Source organism: Equus asinus, chromosome 5 (genome assembly GCF_041296235.1).
Source record: "Equus asinus isolate D_3611 breed Donkey chromosome 5, EquAss-T2T_v2, whole genome shotgun sequence".
Taxonomy (NCBI): Eukaryota; Metazoa; Chordata; class Mammalia; order Perissodactyla; family Equidae; genus Equus; species Equus asinus.
Genome location: NC_091794.1, coordinates 49,378,004 through 49,396,375, shown reverse-complemented (window position 1 = coordinate 49,396,375; position 18,372 = coordinate 49,378,004). Strand labels below are relative to the sequence as shown.

The following is an 18,372-nucleotide window of genomic DNA, read 5'->3' as shown; positions in this document are numbered from 1 at the left end:
AATGAATTGATGTTGCTTGGTTTTTATATTTTATATCATACTTAAAAGCTCTCTCTCTCTCTCTTTTTTATGTTATGAGGAAATACCTGAAAACATCCAGGTCAATAGATCCTAGTGATGAAATGCCTCCAAACACAATGGCTCACTCCAAAAAGGGGCACACATCCTATACAGTGCTTTCCACAAATCTAACTTGTATGGATGCAGGGAGAACACGTAAGAGGGCCGAGGCAAGAGTTCTGAATCACCATAATAATAGCAGCCTGGGTTTATTGAGCACTTACTTTGTACCATACATTGTCTTCAAGCTCCATATGTGTACTAACTCACATAATCAAGAAACCTCTGAGGTTTAGGCACTATTTTCATCTCCGTTTTGCAAATGAGAAAGCTGAGGCCCAGGGGGGTGAAGTAACTTGGTCTCACATCTGGTAGGTGGCTGAGCCAGGATGGGAAGCCAGGCAGCCTGACCCTCGTTCTTAACCACTGTGCTCTCCTGGGTGATTATTGTGGTTCTTTTATTTGACACTGTCGTCTACACAGAGCCCTTTCTGTTTGTGCGCTTGATTGCTTTGGGGACTTCTTGAAGCCGCTCTTCCCTAGAAGACTTGGTGATTTGCCCTGACGCCCAGCACAGACACGGGGAAGCATAGTACCCATGACTTGTGATCTGTATCTCAGATTGAGAGTGTCGAATAGGAGGCTTTGTGCTTGCTGAAACCCTTTGCATCTTTCCATCTCCTGGTCGTCCATAGAGGCATAAAATAAGGTAAGCCAAATGTGTCAAAGAGAATTAAAAGCCTTTAATGTAAATGGAGCCCAAGGGCGACTTCTTCTACATGATAATAAAGGTGCATATAATGGGTCTTATTTGAAGGTAAGGAGAGAAGGTGGCCTGAAGCTGTTGATAGTGATGACAGCTGACACTTGTCAGTGCTCACTGTGGGCCAGGCAGCATTCTCAGGGGAGCACAGACATTCACTTATTTACAGTGACCTGGAGCTGTCAGCCTAGCATTTAATGTGTCAAAAACGGGACATTTGAACCCTTAAGGAACTTTCAGAAAGTGATAATCAGCACAGGTTCCCAGGAATGGTTGGAGATGGGGGGAGGGGAGGTGAGACGGCCCACGGAGTCTACCCCTTCCTAGCGGTGTGAACTTGGGCAACTTAACTTCTCTCATGCTGCTTCTTCACACTTTTCTGTGTAAACAATTGTTCCTACCACAAAGGGTTGCTGTGAGAATTAAGTGAGATAATACATAAATACAAATGCATGCACCAGTCCATGACACAGCTGGATAAATGTGAGTTGCTGTCGTTGTCAGCACTATGATGGCCATGGCAGCCCCTGATGATTTTTGACCACGGGAGAGCATCGCTTTCTTTCTCCCGGTAACTGCGGTATGCTGAATGCTTCGATTATTCCTGAGGGCAATTCCCGGCTCATCAGTTACAACACTGGGCCGGGGAGGAACCCAGTCCCCTCGGAAGAACCAAGCTCTCCGCTTTCAGCTGGAAGAAGGAGCGCCTGGGGAGAAGTTGAGGGTGGGATGGAGCGAAGCGAAGACCAGAGACAGAGATGAGAGAGGCGCAGCAAGGAGAGAGAGAATTCGCAGCAAAACAGACCCGCGCCTGACGCGGGCCCTCTCGTCGCTCTCCATTTCTTGGACTGGACCGAATCATTTCACTTCCAGCACCGGCCGCGGGACGGGGCCGGCCGGCCTCGGGATCGCTCCCCTCCCTAACCCCGGACCCCGCCCTGCGATTGGCCGGCTCGACCCCGGGCCGTCGCCGATTGGCGCTCGCCGGCGGGGACTACGGGGTTTAAAGCGGGGGGCGGGGGCGCGCTGCCCAGCCGCGCCGCTGTCCCAGCCGTGCGCCCGTCGTGCCGTCGGAGCTGCGCTCGCAGCCTCTCGTGGCCTGTCTCCGCTTCGAGCATCCGGCGTCGGGCTGTCGCCGGCCAGCGGCTCTCGAGCGCGGGAGAGGGAGGACCGGGGCAGGCTCAGTCCAGCCCGGGGCGCGGGCGCAGCCAGTGAGGGGCGAGGCTCGGGGACGCGGCGGTCGCTATGATGGTGGCTACGTGCCTGCAGATAGTGGGCTTCGTCACGAGCTTCGTGGGTTGGATCGGCATCATCGTCACCACGTCCACCAATGACTGGGTGGTGACCTGCGGCTACACCATCCCCACCTGCCGCAAGCTGGACGAACTGGGCTCCAAGGGGCTGTGGGCCGACTGCGTCATGGCCACGGGGCTGTACCACTGCAAACCCCTGGTGGACATCCTCATCTTGCCGGGTAAGAACCCCCGCCTCGCAAGTGGTTGCTCTTAAACCCTTATCCTCAGGGCAGACTTGGGGGCGGGGGTGGGGGGGTGGGGGGAGGAAGGGGGGTGGGGGGGACATTAGACGGCGTCCACAGAAACATTTTGGGGCTTGAAAACCTTTGGGCACATTTTTGACACCTTCAGTCCCACCTAGAGGAATTAGGCAGCCCTCTTTCAGCCTCAGTTTCTTATCTGGAATTTGGGATCACAGTGGCGGCCACTGGCCGAGTCACCCTGAGAAGTTAATGAACCAACTCATAGACATGTAGTTGGAACTCAGACCATGTTAATTACGTCGCCCCACCTGCCCCATGCTCTGGCCATAGGTTTATCAGAAGTACTTCACTCCCCTGGCCCCAGCCTCCCCCCAGCAAAGGCGAGGAGGACAGAGAGAAACGCAAGTGCTCTGAACAGGTGCAGGCTGTGTCCCCGTCCTCCTGGGACGGGAGGCGTCCTGGCCAAGTTAGGGCCCTCCGAGCTCCGCCAGGTCGGTTCCCGCAGGTGCCGGGGCCCATCTTATTTCCCCCACCCCTTGTCGCCGCAGTGGGGGCGTCCGTCCGCTGGCCTGCATGATCCCCCCTGCCTCCTCCGCACCGCTCAGTGGGATGGGGAAGAGCGGGCGCCCCTCGGAGGGCCGACTCTCCAGCTGGGCCCCGGAGTGGGGAGCGGAGGGAAGAATCGCTTAGCCTCCACCTCCCCCGACGCCAGGCGAGGGCCCCATCTTCGCTTGCTGCCCCGTTGAAAAGTGCTGGAACACAGTTTCGGTTCAGATTTAAACCTTGAGCCAGGTGGGTGATTGGCGAGGTCGTGGGCGCCCCTTCGGGTTTTCTGTTCGGAATCTCGGTCCTGCCGTGAGGGTTTCTCGCATCCCTGGCCTGAACGCGATTGCCGTCTGTCCCGCTAGCCTTTGAGGATGGTGCGCGTTTAAAGGTCTGTCCTGGTTTCCTTAACAAGCGGCCTGACTCTGCTGAGCGCCAGCCTGTGGCTTGGTGCCTAGTCCCGGATGAGCCTTTCGGATGAGCCTTTCGCTTCCCAGAGACTCTGCTCCCCCTTTAAGCCGCCCCCCCGGAGTGCCTCCTATTTCCCAGGCCTTGTAGTGGGAATCAGTCCCCCTTTTCTCCTCGCTCTCCTGGTGTTTGACTCTTATCCCCATCAGGGCACATTTCGATTTTTTGTTCATTGTTTGTGAGTCAGGTTCTCCCAGCACATTTTAAATTCCTCGGAGATGTAGATGGCGTCCTACTCTCTCTGCATCATTGCCTGGACCTGGCGTTGACACCGGCACACGGCAGGTGCACACAAGGTGGGCCAGTCCTGCCGTTCACGCTCCTTTTCTCCACTTTGGACTTTCAGAATGACAGAGGGGGGAACCCAGATCTGGACCCACCTGCCGTCAGTGCTGGCGTTGGTAGACCTGGGTCAGACTCGCATCCAGTACTCCCGATCTGGGTCGTTTGGGACAGGTTATGAACCTCAGTGAACCCCAGCTGTCTTCTTTTACAATTAAAATCAAACCACCTATCTTTCAGAGTTGTTTTGGGGAGTAAATGAGATGAGAGATGTAATCCTCCTTTGATGTAGTAGATGCTCCGCAAATGCTAACTGTAATTTTTTATTAAAAGCTGGGCACGGTATTTAGTAGGAATCTTTGAGGGAAGCATAATATGACTCTCTGCTTCCTTCCCCTGAAAGTAAGTTTACTGAGCTTTCAGTGCCAAGTGGTTTATTTTCAGAGAACATAGACCATCCCACAGATGGAGTACATTTTAGGGAGGGCCTGCTGCTTCCTGCTGTCCACCTCCCTCACACTTCGGCTGGAGACAGGGACATTGTTCAGTCTCCATCTTTTCATTTTCAGACATGGCCTTGGCACCCAACACGTGGACAGCCTGTGCCATGAATTTCAGAAGCTCGGTTGCTAGTTGACTGTCTTTTTTGTGTCCGCCCTGGCTCTCCTACAAGCCACAGGGGCATAGGGCTGTGGCGCGCTGTCCTGCCTCAGACGTCCTGTGGCTCCTCTCTGGGGGTCTTCAGGTCAATAGATACCTGACTGACTGATTACCTTTAACTCTGAAGAAGCTGAGATGGGCAGTGGTTGGAAGAGTGCCCTTGTGGAGTGTGAATCCTGGCGGAACATACCTTGCTAAGAGGCAGCGCTGCAGCTGGGTCCTGGTGCACAGAAAGGGCTGGCCAGATTTGGTAGGATGGTCCTGGTGTGTGAGGCAGAAGTTGGGGCTCATTTTTGGCTTTGCCATTAACTCTGCCTCCTCCAGGCCACTAGCTCTACTTCCCTCTGAGCAAAAAGGGGAGAGCAATAAATACAACCGCCCGTTTTTTTTTGGAGGAGGGAGAATGTTTTAATGAGAAACAATACGTTTAAGCCTGTCATATTCTCCCTGTGTCTTGTCGGATTTGTTTTACATAAATATGGCAAATATTGTGATCTGTTTCTTAGCAAAGTCGTTCCGTCGCATTTTATTTGACAGTATAAAGTTCAGGTAGTTTGCTCCACTCTTATTCTTCAACTTGCTTATTCCTTCATTCATAATCGTATGTTTACATCATGTGTTGTGGGCACTGTGTTAGCTCCATGAAGACCGAGGCAGGTGTCTGCCCTCCAAGAATCCCTGGGGCTGGAGAGATGCCTTTAAAGCAATAGTGGACCACTGTGGAAGCATGCCCAGGGCGCCGTGGGTGAGGCAGGAGATGGAGCCTGACCATCTATGGGGGGCAGGATTCATGAGCACAGCAGCCTTTGGCGAGTTATCAAGAGAAGAAACCTGAGTCCCAGTTAGGGCCACACACTATTTATACACAATGTGAATGACAAGCACATGGTTAGGGACAAAATTACCAAGTACACCCAGAGATAAAAGTACTTCATACACAGAGTAACACCACCAGGAACAATAGCCGACCTTTTTGGAATACTTAGCATGTGCTAGGCAGTGTTCTAAGCACTGCGTGAATTAACTGATTTCATCGTCATTGAATTCTGTTAGAGAGATGTAGGTACTATTATTATTTTTACTCTATAGATGAGGAAAGTGTCAAGACACAGCAGTTCAGTAACTTGCCCGAGGTCACACAGGTAGAGCGTATCAACAGCAGGCTGGACCCAACTCAGCCCGTCACAGAGGGCTTCTTGGAAGATCTGAGAATCTGGATCTCTCACAAGGTGGTGTAATACTGTAATGGGCCCTTGGCCCTTTCATCCTGGAGGCTTGCCCAGTGGTCTAAACCAGGACTCCCTCATTCAGCGTCTCCAGCCCTCAACCTCTCTCTTTTGTCACTGAGTTGCTTTAAAGGTTGAACGTGTGAAACGATCTTGAACAACATTGAACACACTCTAAGTCCTGGAATGGGGCACGAGGGAGGAAGGTAGATGGTGCTGAATTCCCGTGGGGCGGGGTTCAGGATCCAAGGGGACCATGGCCTAACCCACCCCGTCTGCTCTCTCGTTGCCAGGCTATGTGCAGGCTTGCCGAGCCCTGATGATTGCAGCCTCGGTCCTCGGTCTGCCGGCCATTCTCCTGCTGCTGACAGTTCTCCCCTGCATCCGAATGGGCCACGAGCCTGGTGTGGCCAAGTACCGGCGGGCCCAGCTGGCTGGCGTGATGCTCATTCTGCTGGGTAAGACAGCTTCCCATACAGCGCCCCAACTCAGAGTGAACATGATGAGTCTCAGATCTTGCCACTGCTTCCTCGAGTTCAAGAGGCATGTGACAGGAAGCCGAGTGAATCTGTGGCAGAATAGACCCCCATGTGTATCCCTTATGTTTCATGGGCAGTTTATATAGAGGGATAGGTAATATCTGTGGGGGTCACTGAATATAAAAATAAGTTAAAAAACAAAAAGAAAGAATGGATTTTGAGGACACCTAAGAGAGAAACCAGGACAGAAGAGAGTTACACAGTGGCTCTCCACGCAGGCTTCCCGATGGGATTTGTTCTTGAAAACTCCTGTGCCCGGGTCCCACCACAGGTCAACTGAGTCAGAATTTCTGGGTATCAGGCTGGGCAAAGATTTCTTTTGAAAGATTCCCAAGTGACTCTTACGTGCAGGCAGGATTGAGAACTTCATTTAATGTATAAATTAAGACTAGAGAAAGAGGAGGGCAAGAGAAAAGTAAGATGTTGAGAGCGCGAGATCACTCAGTGATGACACAAGCTTTTATTCAGTAAGCATTCACTGAGCACCTGCTGAGTGCCAGGCACTGGGAGGCATTGGGGATACTGGGGAAGAACAGGTGGCCTCTGCTTTGAGTGTACTGGGACATCTCGATAGAGTGTGCTGTGTGCTCATCCAAAAAAGGTACACGGGCTGTGCGCACACATAGGAAGGCACCTAAGCCAGACTGGAGGAGTTTTCCAGAGCAGAGGACCCCAGCGATGAGTTTTGAGAATCGAAGAGAAGGTGGTCAGGTCATGGATGGGAGAGAGGGACAGTCCAGGCCAAGCAAATGGCATGTGTGCGTTCAGGTTTCCTGATTTCATACACACAGAGGGCCTGACTTAATAACCTAGGGAGGCTCCTTCTAGCTCTGTACTCTTCAGTGACTTCATTTCTTTTTTTTCTTGAATGCTAATTCCGTCAGCACCTTCTAAATTCTAAGAGAAGATGTGAGTTTTGAGAACAGCAGCTCTTGTTGCAAAGTGTACTAATACATTAGTGCGGAGATGGTGGTCTGCATGTGGCTTAGAAAGAAAGTCAAGCTCTCCTGGGCCAAGGAATTCCCATCCCCAGACACGTTTCAGACATGTGCTTAAGGGGTAAGGGTGAGGGGTCAGGGTTCTGTCTGGCTCAGGGCCACTGAGTCATGGTCACCCACACTGACACTCGTGAGGTGAGGGGACATGAGAGGTAGGGGCACCATTTCATGAAATTGCAAAGGGATGGAGGTTTTCAGGGGCTTGTGAAGCCACCCAGAAGTCAAAGGAGGGGCTTGTGTGTGTGTGTGTGAGAGAGTGTGTGTGTGCATCTGTGTGTGTGTGGCAACAGGAGTGAAAAGACCAGAAGACCACTGTAATTTCCAGAAAAGAATCTGGGCGTGACCATTTTGGTTCCAGCCACAAAGAATGTGTGTGGGAGTGCCACATGGAGCACACAGGCGGCATCGTGCCCTGCATCTAACTCACACAGTCCCCTCTGGGGGTGCTTTTTGGCATTCAGATCCCTGTATCTGAATTCTCTTTCCAACGGGTCACCAAAGCTGCACGAGGAAACTGGTTTGCGGAATCCAGGTGAAACCCTTCCCATCTGAGATATTTGCCCTTGCTTGTTACTGTCCTCACATTCTTACAGAAGCCCTGGAAGGCTCTCTTTGGCTTTGAGGATGCCAAAGCCATAGGATGGGTCTGTTTTAGATCATCATCTTTAGAAATTCTGGCCTTTCGTATGAGAGTCACAGAATATCCACAAGTAAGAGGATACGTTAGAAACAAGCAAAACCAAACCCAAATGCTGTGGAAAATAGATATAAAAGCAACGTACATACAGGCAAATAAGTCTGAAAAAACCCCCTAAAAACAAATAAATCGTTGTTGAATAACAGGGTTATTTAAAAACGTGTCAACCACTTGTTTGAAACTTCCTGGCTGAATTCAATAAAGTTTTTCTTTGTCTCTTTCAAGTGGGCTGGTGGAGGTAGACAGATCAGAGAGGAAAGTGTGTGGTGTGAGTTCCTCAGCCCCTGTCTACTGCCTGCAGTGAAAGGATGGAGGGGGCATTGAGGACCCCCCAGGAAGGCTGTGCTTTTCTGGCTGCTCAGCCTGGGATGGGACGAGGGCAGTGCTCCTCGACCTCTGGTAGCTGGGCATTTCCAGTGTTACCTGCTCCTCTTTGATTCCTCCTGTCCGGATTGATTTCTTGGTGGGCCACCACTGGCCTTTGGGTTGGATGTTGTTTTGACTGGAACGAGCTGGCTCTGGAAATGTAAAGCTCATTGTCTCAAGTGTGGCACCTGCTGGTCTCCTCTGTCTTCTCCCCACCGAGCCCCTGTGCCTTGTTTCCCCTCTTGGCCGGGGTGGGAGGAGCAAGAGAGAGTGAAGGCTCCCTTTGTGTCCCTCTGGGTTGGCTTCTGTCGCTGTCCTGGGAGAAGCCAGTGCTGGGCTTGTGCTGGGTCCTAGGGGTCACCGATGGTGCTCCAGCTGAGATGTGGTCGCTGACCAAGGGGGACCAGGCCACACTGGGGTCTCGGGGCCTGGGAACTGGAAACACTGTCGAAGCTAATCTTGGTATGGAGACTGTAAGCGCTATTAATTAAAATCAGCTCTTCCTAACCCTGAAAAGCTTTAATTGTTTTTCTGAAAGCTTAATAAAATTATGTCTGTTGTACAGCTTTATCTTCTCAGTGGCGTAAGTTTAATGGCGTGAGGATTTGGTTCCTGCTGTGGGGGAAGAAAGGGGAGCCTGATGCTGCTGGCTTCTTAAGCCAGATGAGTAGCTCAAGGAGCAGTAGACTCCTCAGATCTGGGATGGATCTGAAGCGAATCTAATCTGTTTGTGGCTTTTCAAGAGCCCCTGCCAAGGCAGGAGGTGCCTGTGCCCTGAGTTGCTTTATCTTATCATTCGGAGTCAGACCAACTGTACTGAATCTCAGATCTACCACTTTCTACCCATGTGAACTGGGGCAGTTAATGTCTCTGAGCCTTTATGTAAAATGGGGGCAATAATGCCTACTTCCGAAGCTGATAAGAATAGTGAAATGATGTATGCAGGTTATTCAGCGTGATGTCTGGCTCAACAACTAAGTGCTCAATAAATGATTGCTATTATTATTGCTGTTGGTCAGAGGAGCCACAGAGCTAACCCAGAGGGCAGCTCGGCATTCTTCTGATCCTAATTTCTGCAGGGTAGTCTTCACACACACAGCTGGTAAGGAGAGACAATGAGGTGTTCCTGGAAACACTAGGTTGCATCTTGGTATAACAGAAATATTTCTTTTGTTCACTTTGTAGAAACCAGAGTGTAGGAATCAATAGTGGGAGTTTTTTGCCTATTCCCTTATAAAAAGCCATATTAAACTACCCAACTGAAAATGGTCAAGTTAGTTCTGATTCAGTTTAATTCTCACCTCTCTAGAAGTTAGAAAGTATTTGATTTGGGTGTTTCTTGGGGAGATGGGGTAAGGAATGGAAAGAAAGGAAATGTGTTTTCCTTCCTAAGTGAAATTTTTTCATCTTCTCTCTCTTTTTAAAAATATGGCCCCAGGAATCCTATTTGTATTGGAAAAAAGTTGTTTTAGCTTGGAACTTACAGGTTAATAATGAAATTACAGTAAAATGAAGGATGTGTGCAAATGTGGGACAGATTGAGCTCATCCTGTACACAGAGTCAGGCGTCCTATGGGGAGGGGAATCCTTGTGTGTGGAATCAACAGAGATGCCCTTAATCCCGGGGCCTTAAGAGAATAGTTAGAAAAAGTCTTCTTCCAAAGTCATTAGCTTTATACGCACAAGTCCCTAATCTAAATTAAATTTCATATGGGCAGTGGAAAGGCTGTGGCATCTTAGTATTGTTGTGGCTTAAATGACCTTCTCAATAAAACTGGAGGGATTAACTGCTTTATGAAGTCTCTGCTGTCTGTAAATTCTGTGATTTAAAAAAAAAAAATTAACAAATGGCCATAAGACTAGCTTTCAAAAAAGGTTATAGGAAAAAAAAAGATAATGATGTGTGGAATAGAAATAAGGGAAAAAATGTTGAAAGCAAGCCAGGAAAATAATACACTCAGATATTCCATTGACTTGATGATTGTTTAAATATTAGATCTTCATAAAAGTCATTGTGTAACAGAAGTATGTCCTTGGCAGCAATGTTTTCTTAAGTGAAAACTTAGAGAATGACAAATGAAAAAAGAAAAACAAAAATTTTTCTAGTTTTCCATTATAAGGAAACCACAAATAAATATGACTCCAGCCAGCTGCCTATTAGAAATCTCGTTGCTTGTTGCCTTGAGTTAACTGGCTCCTTTGTGAAAAGCTCAAAGTGAATTGCTGATTAGATCGTGTGTCATAATAGCATTGATTGCAGAAGACGGTGGTCATTGCACTGGAAAATGTTAAATGGAGGGGGATTTAAAAAAACTTTTTATTGCGAAAAATTTAAAAAATACGCTAAAGTAGAAAGTATGATGAACCCCCATCAACCCAAGCTCATTGTCTGTAATGACCAACTCATGGCCGGTCTGCTTCATCTACACGCTTCTCCTTTTCTTCCAGTCCCCAGATCTTTTCTGATGCAAATCTTGGTTATAATAGCAAGGCAGATTTTTTCCAGTATTACTAATATACATCGGAGTAATTTAAGTGATTTTAATGAAAATATTGCTGTGTGCTAGAAATGATGCTTTTAGAAGTTCTTTCCATGCTTAGTACTGAAACTGACAAAGCCCGAAAACAGAGGTGTTCATTGGAGGAAGAAAGGACTGTCAGAGTCTGGTACTCTTCTGTCTTTTTGGGCCTCTTTATCTCTCGGTCTGTCTTTCTCTCTATCTCTGAGTTGTCACCTCCACAGGCAAACGCACTTGTACCAATTTTATTGAACTTCGTCACATTTATTTCACTCCATGTATTACCATATGTCATCTAATCCCTAAAGAAATTAACAGCTACGCCTGCATCTCATTGCTCTGAAATTGTCTTTCCGAATATTTTCTGTGTTTGGTTACATCAAGATTGTTCTTAACTTTTAAGTAGGGTGCATTCTATCAACTAAACAACACGTCGTATTAGATCATTTGAAAGTTATCAAAAGAGGCAAACAGTTTTATTCTGTGAAGCAAGGAATTTTCTTGTGTGTCTCTTTATGAGCCCAGATGGATGTGTGTCTGCACAGCAAAGCTTTCTTCTCCTCTTCTCTCCTCCTTCTTCTTTTGTTTTCTTCAGCTAAAGAATGTCCCCAATTTCCACTTTCTGCTCCCCCCAAATGGCAGATTCCCTTTTCCCTACTATTCATCTTCTGAAGGTGGAAGAGGAGAAACAGATTGAAAAATCTGAGCGTTAAAATTCCTGTCTTCTTCTGAGAGCCTTAATTTAAAAATAAATTCTGATGACATAAAAAGAAAAGCAGTGAAAATTCCCTTTATTTTTCTTCAATTTTCTTTACCTTACAGGTAACTGTGACTTTCTTGGAAAAGTGTTTTCTATATTTTCCCCAAATAATGGAGAGAACCATTACAAACTCTTTTTTGAATGTGTTTTGTGTGTGTGTAGTGTATCTGCAAATAGAAAAAAATCCAGCAGGCCTTCTGTGTCTTTAAAAAAGCCCCAAATTATTGCCAATTCTATTAATATTTCACATTTTTAAGTTAAATAATGATTTGACTTGCACTTTTAAGTTTATTGGTTACAGCATATCCTTTTTTCCCCTCAAACCATTGCTGAAATTGAATAAATTCTCCTTTTTTAGTTTCTAAACATTCTTCTCTGTGGGTTCAATTGACGGTCACTGTTCCCGGTGAAGCCCTCATTTCCTTTTGTGTTGTGTGGCGCTCTGTCCGCTTTTGGTAGTTTTGACATGGTTCGCCTCTGAGAGCCACAGGAATTCCACCCGGAGTTCATTTATCTACTAGGAAGTAAGAGCTTGCTGGTGCTCATTTGCCTTGTTTTGAATGGATTATAAAAACAAGGAAATCTTTAATGAGGTAAATCGTGAGTTTGTAACTTTAAGTGTATTGAACTCACGTGAAGGGTTCATGATTTTGGAAGTCAGTTTTGGTGTGTGTGAAGTGGAGAGCAGAATTGAAATGAGACCATCTGTCATCCATTCATCCGTCTGTCCATCCATCCACCCATTCACTCATCCAATCCTGTAGGTTCATTATTTCAAGATTTAGACATTTTTCTGATTTTTCTTTTTTCTGGTGAATTATATTGGAATAAAATCTAAGAAAATCTCTAAAACTCTCAAAATCAAGACTGATGATTACTTTTGGAATATTGAGCCTGATTCTTTCCTTATGTGATGATAACCTCCTTTATTGCTTTGCTTAGGAAGAGGGGAAGAATTAAATGAAATTAGGGGCAATTTCTTATCTTAGTCGCTAAAATCTAAACCCGATCTGAAAGTAAAGTTAGGTTTACATGAAATGTGAGGAATGCTTTTGTGTGTGTGCATGTATGTGTTGTCTGTATAAATACAGCGTAATTGAAAATATAAAACTTAATTTGAACCATGAGATGTTCTGAGACCGGTTAATTGTTTATAGGAAAGATTGGTTGGATTGAACCAAATCAGTTGTTTGGGGAGCAAATCTTTTTTTTTCTCCTGAGGAAGATTAACCCTGAGCTAGCATTCTGCCACCAATCCTCCTCTTTTTGCTGAGGAGGATTGGCCCATCTTCCTCTTCTTTATATGTGGGATGCCTGCCACAGCACGGCTTGATGAGCGGTGTATAGGTCTGAGTCCGGGATCCGAACCGGCAAACCCTGGGCTGCTGAAGTGGAGTGAGTGAACTTAACCACTGTGTCACCAGGCTGGCCCCAAGGGAAGCAAATCCTTTTTTCCTACGGAATTCTCCTTTTCTCTCCCACTCTTTTCCTCTAAACAAGACTGTGTGTTTGGAAGCCCTTGCTAGGTTGCTGTTTTTGCCCATAGCAGAGCGAATGCCCACTTTTGGGGCTAGGAGTGCGTAGCTGGACTGTGTATTGATATGGAAAATTTACAGTAGTTGTCTCTGGCTGAAATACTCTAGAAGAGATTTCTGTCCCTCATCCTGATAAAGAAAAAGTTTTTCTCTGTGCACCGCAGAGAGTATGACTATGACAATACCAGGTGGTTCTCCGAGAGAGCCGGGTTTGGAATCCGCGGCCAGGGGAAGAGAAAGAAAAAGACTTGTCCCTACATCTAAGGTTTTCCTGGGCTGGAAAGGGAAGTTCTGGTTAACACTGATCTTCTTGAACATTCTATTCACAGAAGGAAGATATATCTCCTCATCGTATCTCATAGAAAAATATTATAGAAGAATATATATAGAAGAATATGTATTCTATATAGAATATAGAATCTATATATAGAATATAGATTGTGCTGACTCTTTAAGAAAAATGAAGCCCTTAACATTTGGATTTTAGCTTCTTAGATAATGTATATAAACTCCTTAATTGTGTGAATAGTTCACAATTAATGGGGTGAATTTAGGCTATTAGAAAGCCTATTTGGGCAATTCAGAGCTCCCAAATTCACTTTCTTCCCTCTGACTTCCACTTGGAACCTGTACTTTTTTAGGATAAGAATCATTTCTATTTATGTGTGTTTCTCCCCAGCTTGTGGGGGTGGGCTTAGTCTGTTGTTAACAAAAGCCTGTGTTACAAGTTATGCAAATACAATGAGATCGTTTAAAAGGTCTTTCAAAATGGGTAAGTCTTAAATCTTTTCCTCAGTTTAGAACTTAGTAAAGAAAACTTATATTTCCTCTCTGTGGGCACAGAGGGAAGTTAGAAAATCATTCAGTATGCGTAGAAATCAGAAAAAGCTTGCTGAGTTGAAAGGGCCAGGGGCACCCCAGGAAACAGAGAGCAGACTCCTTGCAATGCCCTGTCTTGAATTTATTGAGGCCGTTATGGCTGATGATTAGAAAACTCATTTTTTTTTTAACGTCTGTCCTCCTTCAAGTGCCATGCCAACTGAAAGCTTTAACTAAAATTTCTGTCCCGCTTGCAGCTGTGAGAAATCAGAAGACACCAAAGGAAGATACGGAGTTACTTTGTTTAGAGCAGAGTTGTTCAGTATGGGAGCTGCTAGCCACATGTAGCCATTTCAATTTAAATTAATTAAAATTCAGATTCGGTTTTTCAGTCTCACTAGCCTCGTGAGAAACATTCAATAGTCCGTGTCGCTGTGGCTACCCTATTTCACAGAGCTGGTCTGGAGGTTCCAAAGCCGTTTTAATACCATGTAGGCTTCCGCCTGCCCTTGCTTTGTTGCTTTGCTTAGGAGGAGGGGAAGAAGTAACTGATGCAGAGGCTGTTTCTTATCTCGTCTTTAAAATCCCAATCAAATCTGAAAGTTAGACTGGTCAGTACCAGACCATAAAGTTCTGCCATTGTGACCCATCACAGCAAATATCATCACTATAAGACCCTTGAGTGTGTAAATTCTTTTACTCCAAGAACTGTTGATTTGTGTGTTGAGATTTTGTGATTGTGAACAGCATAACACAAACTCAAACTCTTAGCTGATGCTCCCCTTATGTCTAGCAATAGTCGCGGCAGCAAGAGAATTTTCATAGCTTCGTCAGGTCTTTGTAATGTGAATTGACCAAATTGAAAAAATAGAGAGGAAGATTGAAGTGGGCACCATTTGGCTTCTCATTTCTGAATAGCTCATGTCATTCAGTCGTTCAACTACTATACATTGAGCAAATATCATGTGCTTGGTACCGAGCCAATCACTGACTTTGCAAACATAAGGCAGATGTGGCACTTGTCTTCAAGGAACTCAGAACTTGGGAAACAGGCATAGAAAGAGATAGTTATAATACAAGTAGGTAAGTGTAATAATAGAATTATAACAATAGTATGTAAAGTCAAGATATATAAGTAAATACAAATAAATATTTTTGGACTTAAATTATTTATTTCTAGGTTCTTACATCGGAGTTCTTCTGTCCCTGCCACCTGTCGAAAAAATAAGGACGCAGCAGTTTGACATAAACTTTTGGTCAGCTTATTCTATAGATGCAACCCTTCGGGTTCAGATTGCTGAGGGGGCAGAGCTGTGTGTATCAGAGTTTTTTGGAGTTGGTTGGAAGCCAGAGGTGTGTGTATGTGGAGCGAAGGGGAGCCTGCCTGCTGCACGTGGTGTGTGATGGGTATGCCCACTCACAGCCCTCTCCATGTCTCCCCAGCTCTCTGTGCCATGGTCGCCACCATCTGGTTCCCTGTGTGTGCCCACCGTGAGACCACCATCGTGAGCTTTGGCTACTCCCTGTACGCGGGCTGGATCGGTTCTGTGCTGTGCCTCGTGGGGGGCTGTGTCATCGTCTGCTGTGCCGGAGATGCCCAGGCGTTTGGTGAAAACCGTTTCTACTACTCTTCGGGCTCCAGCTCCCCGACTCACGCCAAGAGTGCCCATGTATGAGAGAGCTGTTGGCCTGCCCACAGAGGTGCTGTCGATGCTGGGCCCGTGGCCCCAGGTTTGCTCGCCCCAGGGAGGGGGATGTCCACTCCTCTGCCAGGCTCCGAAGTCAAAGGTCTCAAAAAGCATCGGTCTGGCATTTTGTAGTCTTAACACCACCTTTTTTGTTGCCTTAAAAGAAATCTTCAGCTCAGATAATGCCCACACATTTTTCTCATGGTTCTGCCCCCTGTTACCTCTTTTCTTGGACATTCTTTTTTTTTCCCCACTAAAGTATATATTGTTTGTTTTCTTGTTTTTCTCTCTTTAAATTTTAAATATCTTGCAAATATTGCTGAGTTAGGTGTGGGGGAGAGAAATAAAAGACACTTTTCAGACTGTTACAGATGACAATGGGAGCCTCATAAAGATGCCTCTCTATTCCCTTCTCTCCTCTTCAGCTCCAAGGTCATTTAGTTATGAGCGATAGAAACAGATAGAACTGGGCACATAGGGTGGGGAAGGGAGGGGAATTGGGGAACTTTGTCTCCATGGGAAAGTTTCCCTTTTGTAGGTTGAGGGCAAAGGGTGGGGATATTTTTTAGTTTCTGATTTTAAATTTATCTGTACATACTTTTTCAAGATTGGTCATTTTTATAACCATGGTTTTCCTGAAATTCTCAATTCATCAGTATGAAGGAAATGAACCAAATAAACTTTAATTATATGGTAAATAACAATATAAGTGAGTATAACTCTGACATTCCACAAAACATTTTTGATTTGCAGGGTTGTGTGATGCAGTTTTTAATCCTACAGTTGCATGTGCTTCAACTTAACACATTTGTAAGGCTTTTCCCCCTTTCTCTCTCTTTCCATTCTCTTAGCCATCTTGAAGTGATATTGTTCAACATAAACTGTACTGTTGAATTTGGCTGTACGGGTGTAAACACTGATGGTCTATCAGTATCTGAGACCCCAAACCCTCCAAACATTGATGGTGCCTTTTGTTCTTTAAGTGAAATCTGTGCAATAAAATAACCTGCTGTCTGCAAAACTGGCCTTTCATATTCTGTTGTATCCAGAGGTATTTTCTATTGATTTAAAAAATTTTCGTTAATCTCTACTAGTAATTTCTAGGGATCCTGATCAGTGATTCAAGAACAGGTCATTCTGCACTGTGCTGAATAATTAAGAAGTGATATTTTATTCACTACAGAATATCATGATGATAATGTGTAGTCATAAAAGTGTAACCTAGATGCTCTCTAGGTTTCTTCAGCGGAGTAACAGTATGGCATCTTTGAGTCATACATAAATGGGCAGCAATGCTTGACGCTTGGTTTCAGATTGCTGCCCATTTATATATGACCAGATATATAAAAACTCCCTTATCTCCTCTGAACACTCAGTAAAGGAAGTGGCTAGGTATAAAGGGAAGGATAAAACAAACCCGTTGTATTGGATCTTTAGGTCATAATATCTAAATACATTTCTTTCAAACATCTGCATGTAGGTGTTTGAAAATTTTGAACAAGGACAGACACATTGAGTTGATTTTTGTTTGTTTTCTATTCCAGAAACTCTGTCAAGTTATGAACCTACTCTAAAAAAACAGATTACAATCTATTTTGGCGGTATTTTTCCAAAAATACTGATTTTACTAGCTGATAGTATAATCACCGGCAAACATTTCCTCTTTGGAAACATCCATTTGGGCCAGTCGTTTTTGTAGATATTTATGTATACTAGGAGATTATAACCTGGTGGAAACTATTTCTAAATGACTTAGGCAGAATCTTCACGTTGATCAAAATATTTGCTTAGTTATGATACAGCTGTGTAAGGACACAAGTCATGTGATGATATTGGAGGACCCTTCCTTCCTCATAAAACTTGTCACGGCGTGACAGGTGTGAACATGAATGGAGCAAAAGGCATTCAGAGGGAGGGCGGACAAGTAAAACTGAGTCCGCATGTCTCCTCTCTTGACAACTGCCAGCTGGAATCAGAAGTGTCAAGTCGTTCTCCTCTCCTCTTGTGTGTGTAAGTGCCCGCTCGCCTGCCTCCTTCCCTGAGGCTGCTGCTTGCTTTCTCATGTAAGAGGGTGTGCTACTTGATCCCCTCTGTCCCCTGCATCAAGAGAAGAGACACCCCAAGTCTCTCCTAGCTGACCGCTGCCTGCCTAATTGGGGACTTCCATTTTGCCGGTCATAACTTTGGTGTTAGGTTTCTCCGTAGTGTGAGGGAAGGAGGGCGGCGTGGCTGTCCCTCTAGAACAGCTCTGTCCAGTAGAAATACAGTAGGGGCCACGTATGTAATTTAAAACTTTCTAGAAACCACGTTAAGAAAGCTAAAAATAAACAAAATTAATTTTAATATATTCTATTTAATCCAGTACATCCAAAATATTATCATTTCAATATGTAATCAATTATTAATGGGGTATTTTACATCCTTCTTTTTGTATTGAGTCTTTGGATTCCAGTGTGTATTTGACACTTGCAGCACACCTCAGTTCATACTAGCCACACTTTAAGTGCCCGAGGGCAGCATAGGGCTAGTGGCTATTGGATTAGAAAGACAGCTATAGGACAGCAGGTCAGCCTCAGTAACCATTCAGAGGGCTTCCGTCTTGGTTTTCGCTGCTCTCATTAGAGCTCTATTAGAGCCTGGCAGATACAGTGACCATACTTGTCACCCGGAAGACAATGGCAGACCCCAAGAGCTCTACCTGAATAACAGGGAGAAGGGAATTCATGCTCTTGAGATCTGCTTGTGCCAGGAACTTTCATCCTCCTTACAGTCCCTGTCTATAGACGAGGACGACGAGGTGTGGAGAGTGGAGGTTATTTGTTGGCATCAGATAGGTACTATATAGAACTAAAATTGGATTTAAAGCTCTCCAGCTCTGAAGCCCTTGCCCTCTAATTTAAGAATCACTACTAGGGAGTCATGTAAAGTGCAGATTCTCTCTCTTCACCCGC

The 18,372-nt window shown here is 45.6% G+C and overlaps 1 protein-coding gene across 1 annotated transcript; it reads left to right on the top strand.

Moving 5' to 3' along the window:
• Positions 1-1,292: 1,292 nt before the first annotated feature.
• Positions 1,293-16,442, top strand: CLDN11 (claudin 11). The gene is made up of 3 exons (XM_014837385.3): positions 1,293-2,297; positions 5,794-5,958; positions 15,177-16,442. The coding sequence occupies exons 1-3, from the start codon at positions 2,069-2,071 to the stop codon at positions 15,407-15,409; spliced, it is 627 nt and encodes a 208-aa protein (XP_014692871.1). The 5' UTR covers positions 1,293-2,068; the 3' UTR covers positions 15,410-16,442.
• Positions 16,443-18,372: the final 1,930 nt, after the last annotated feature.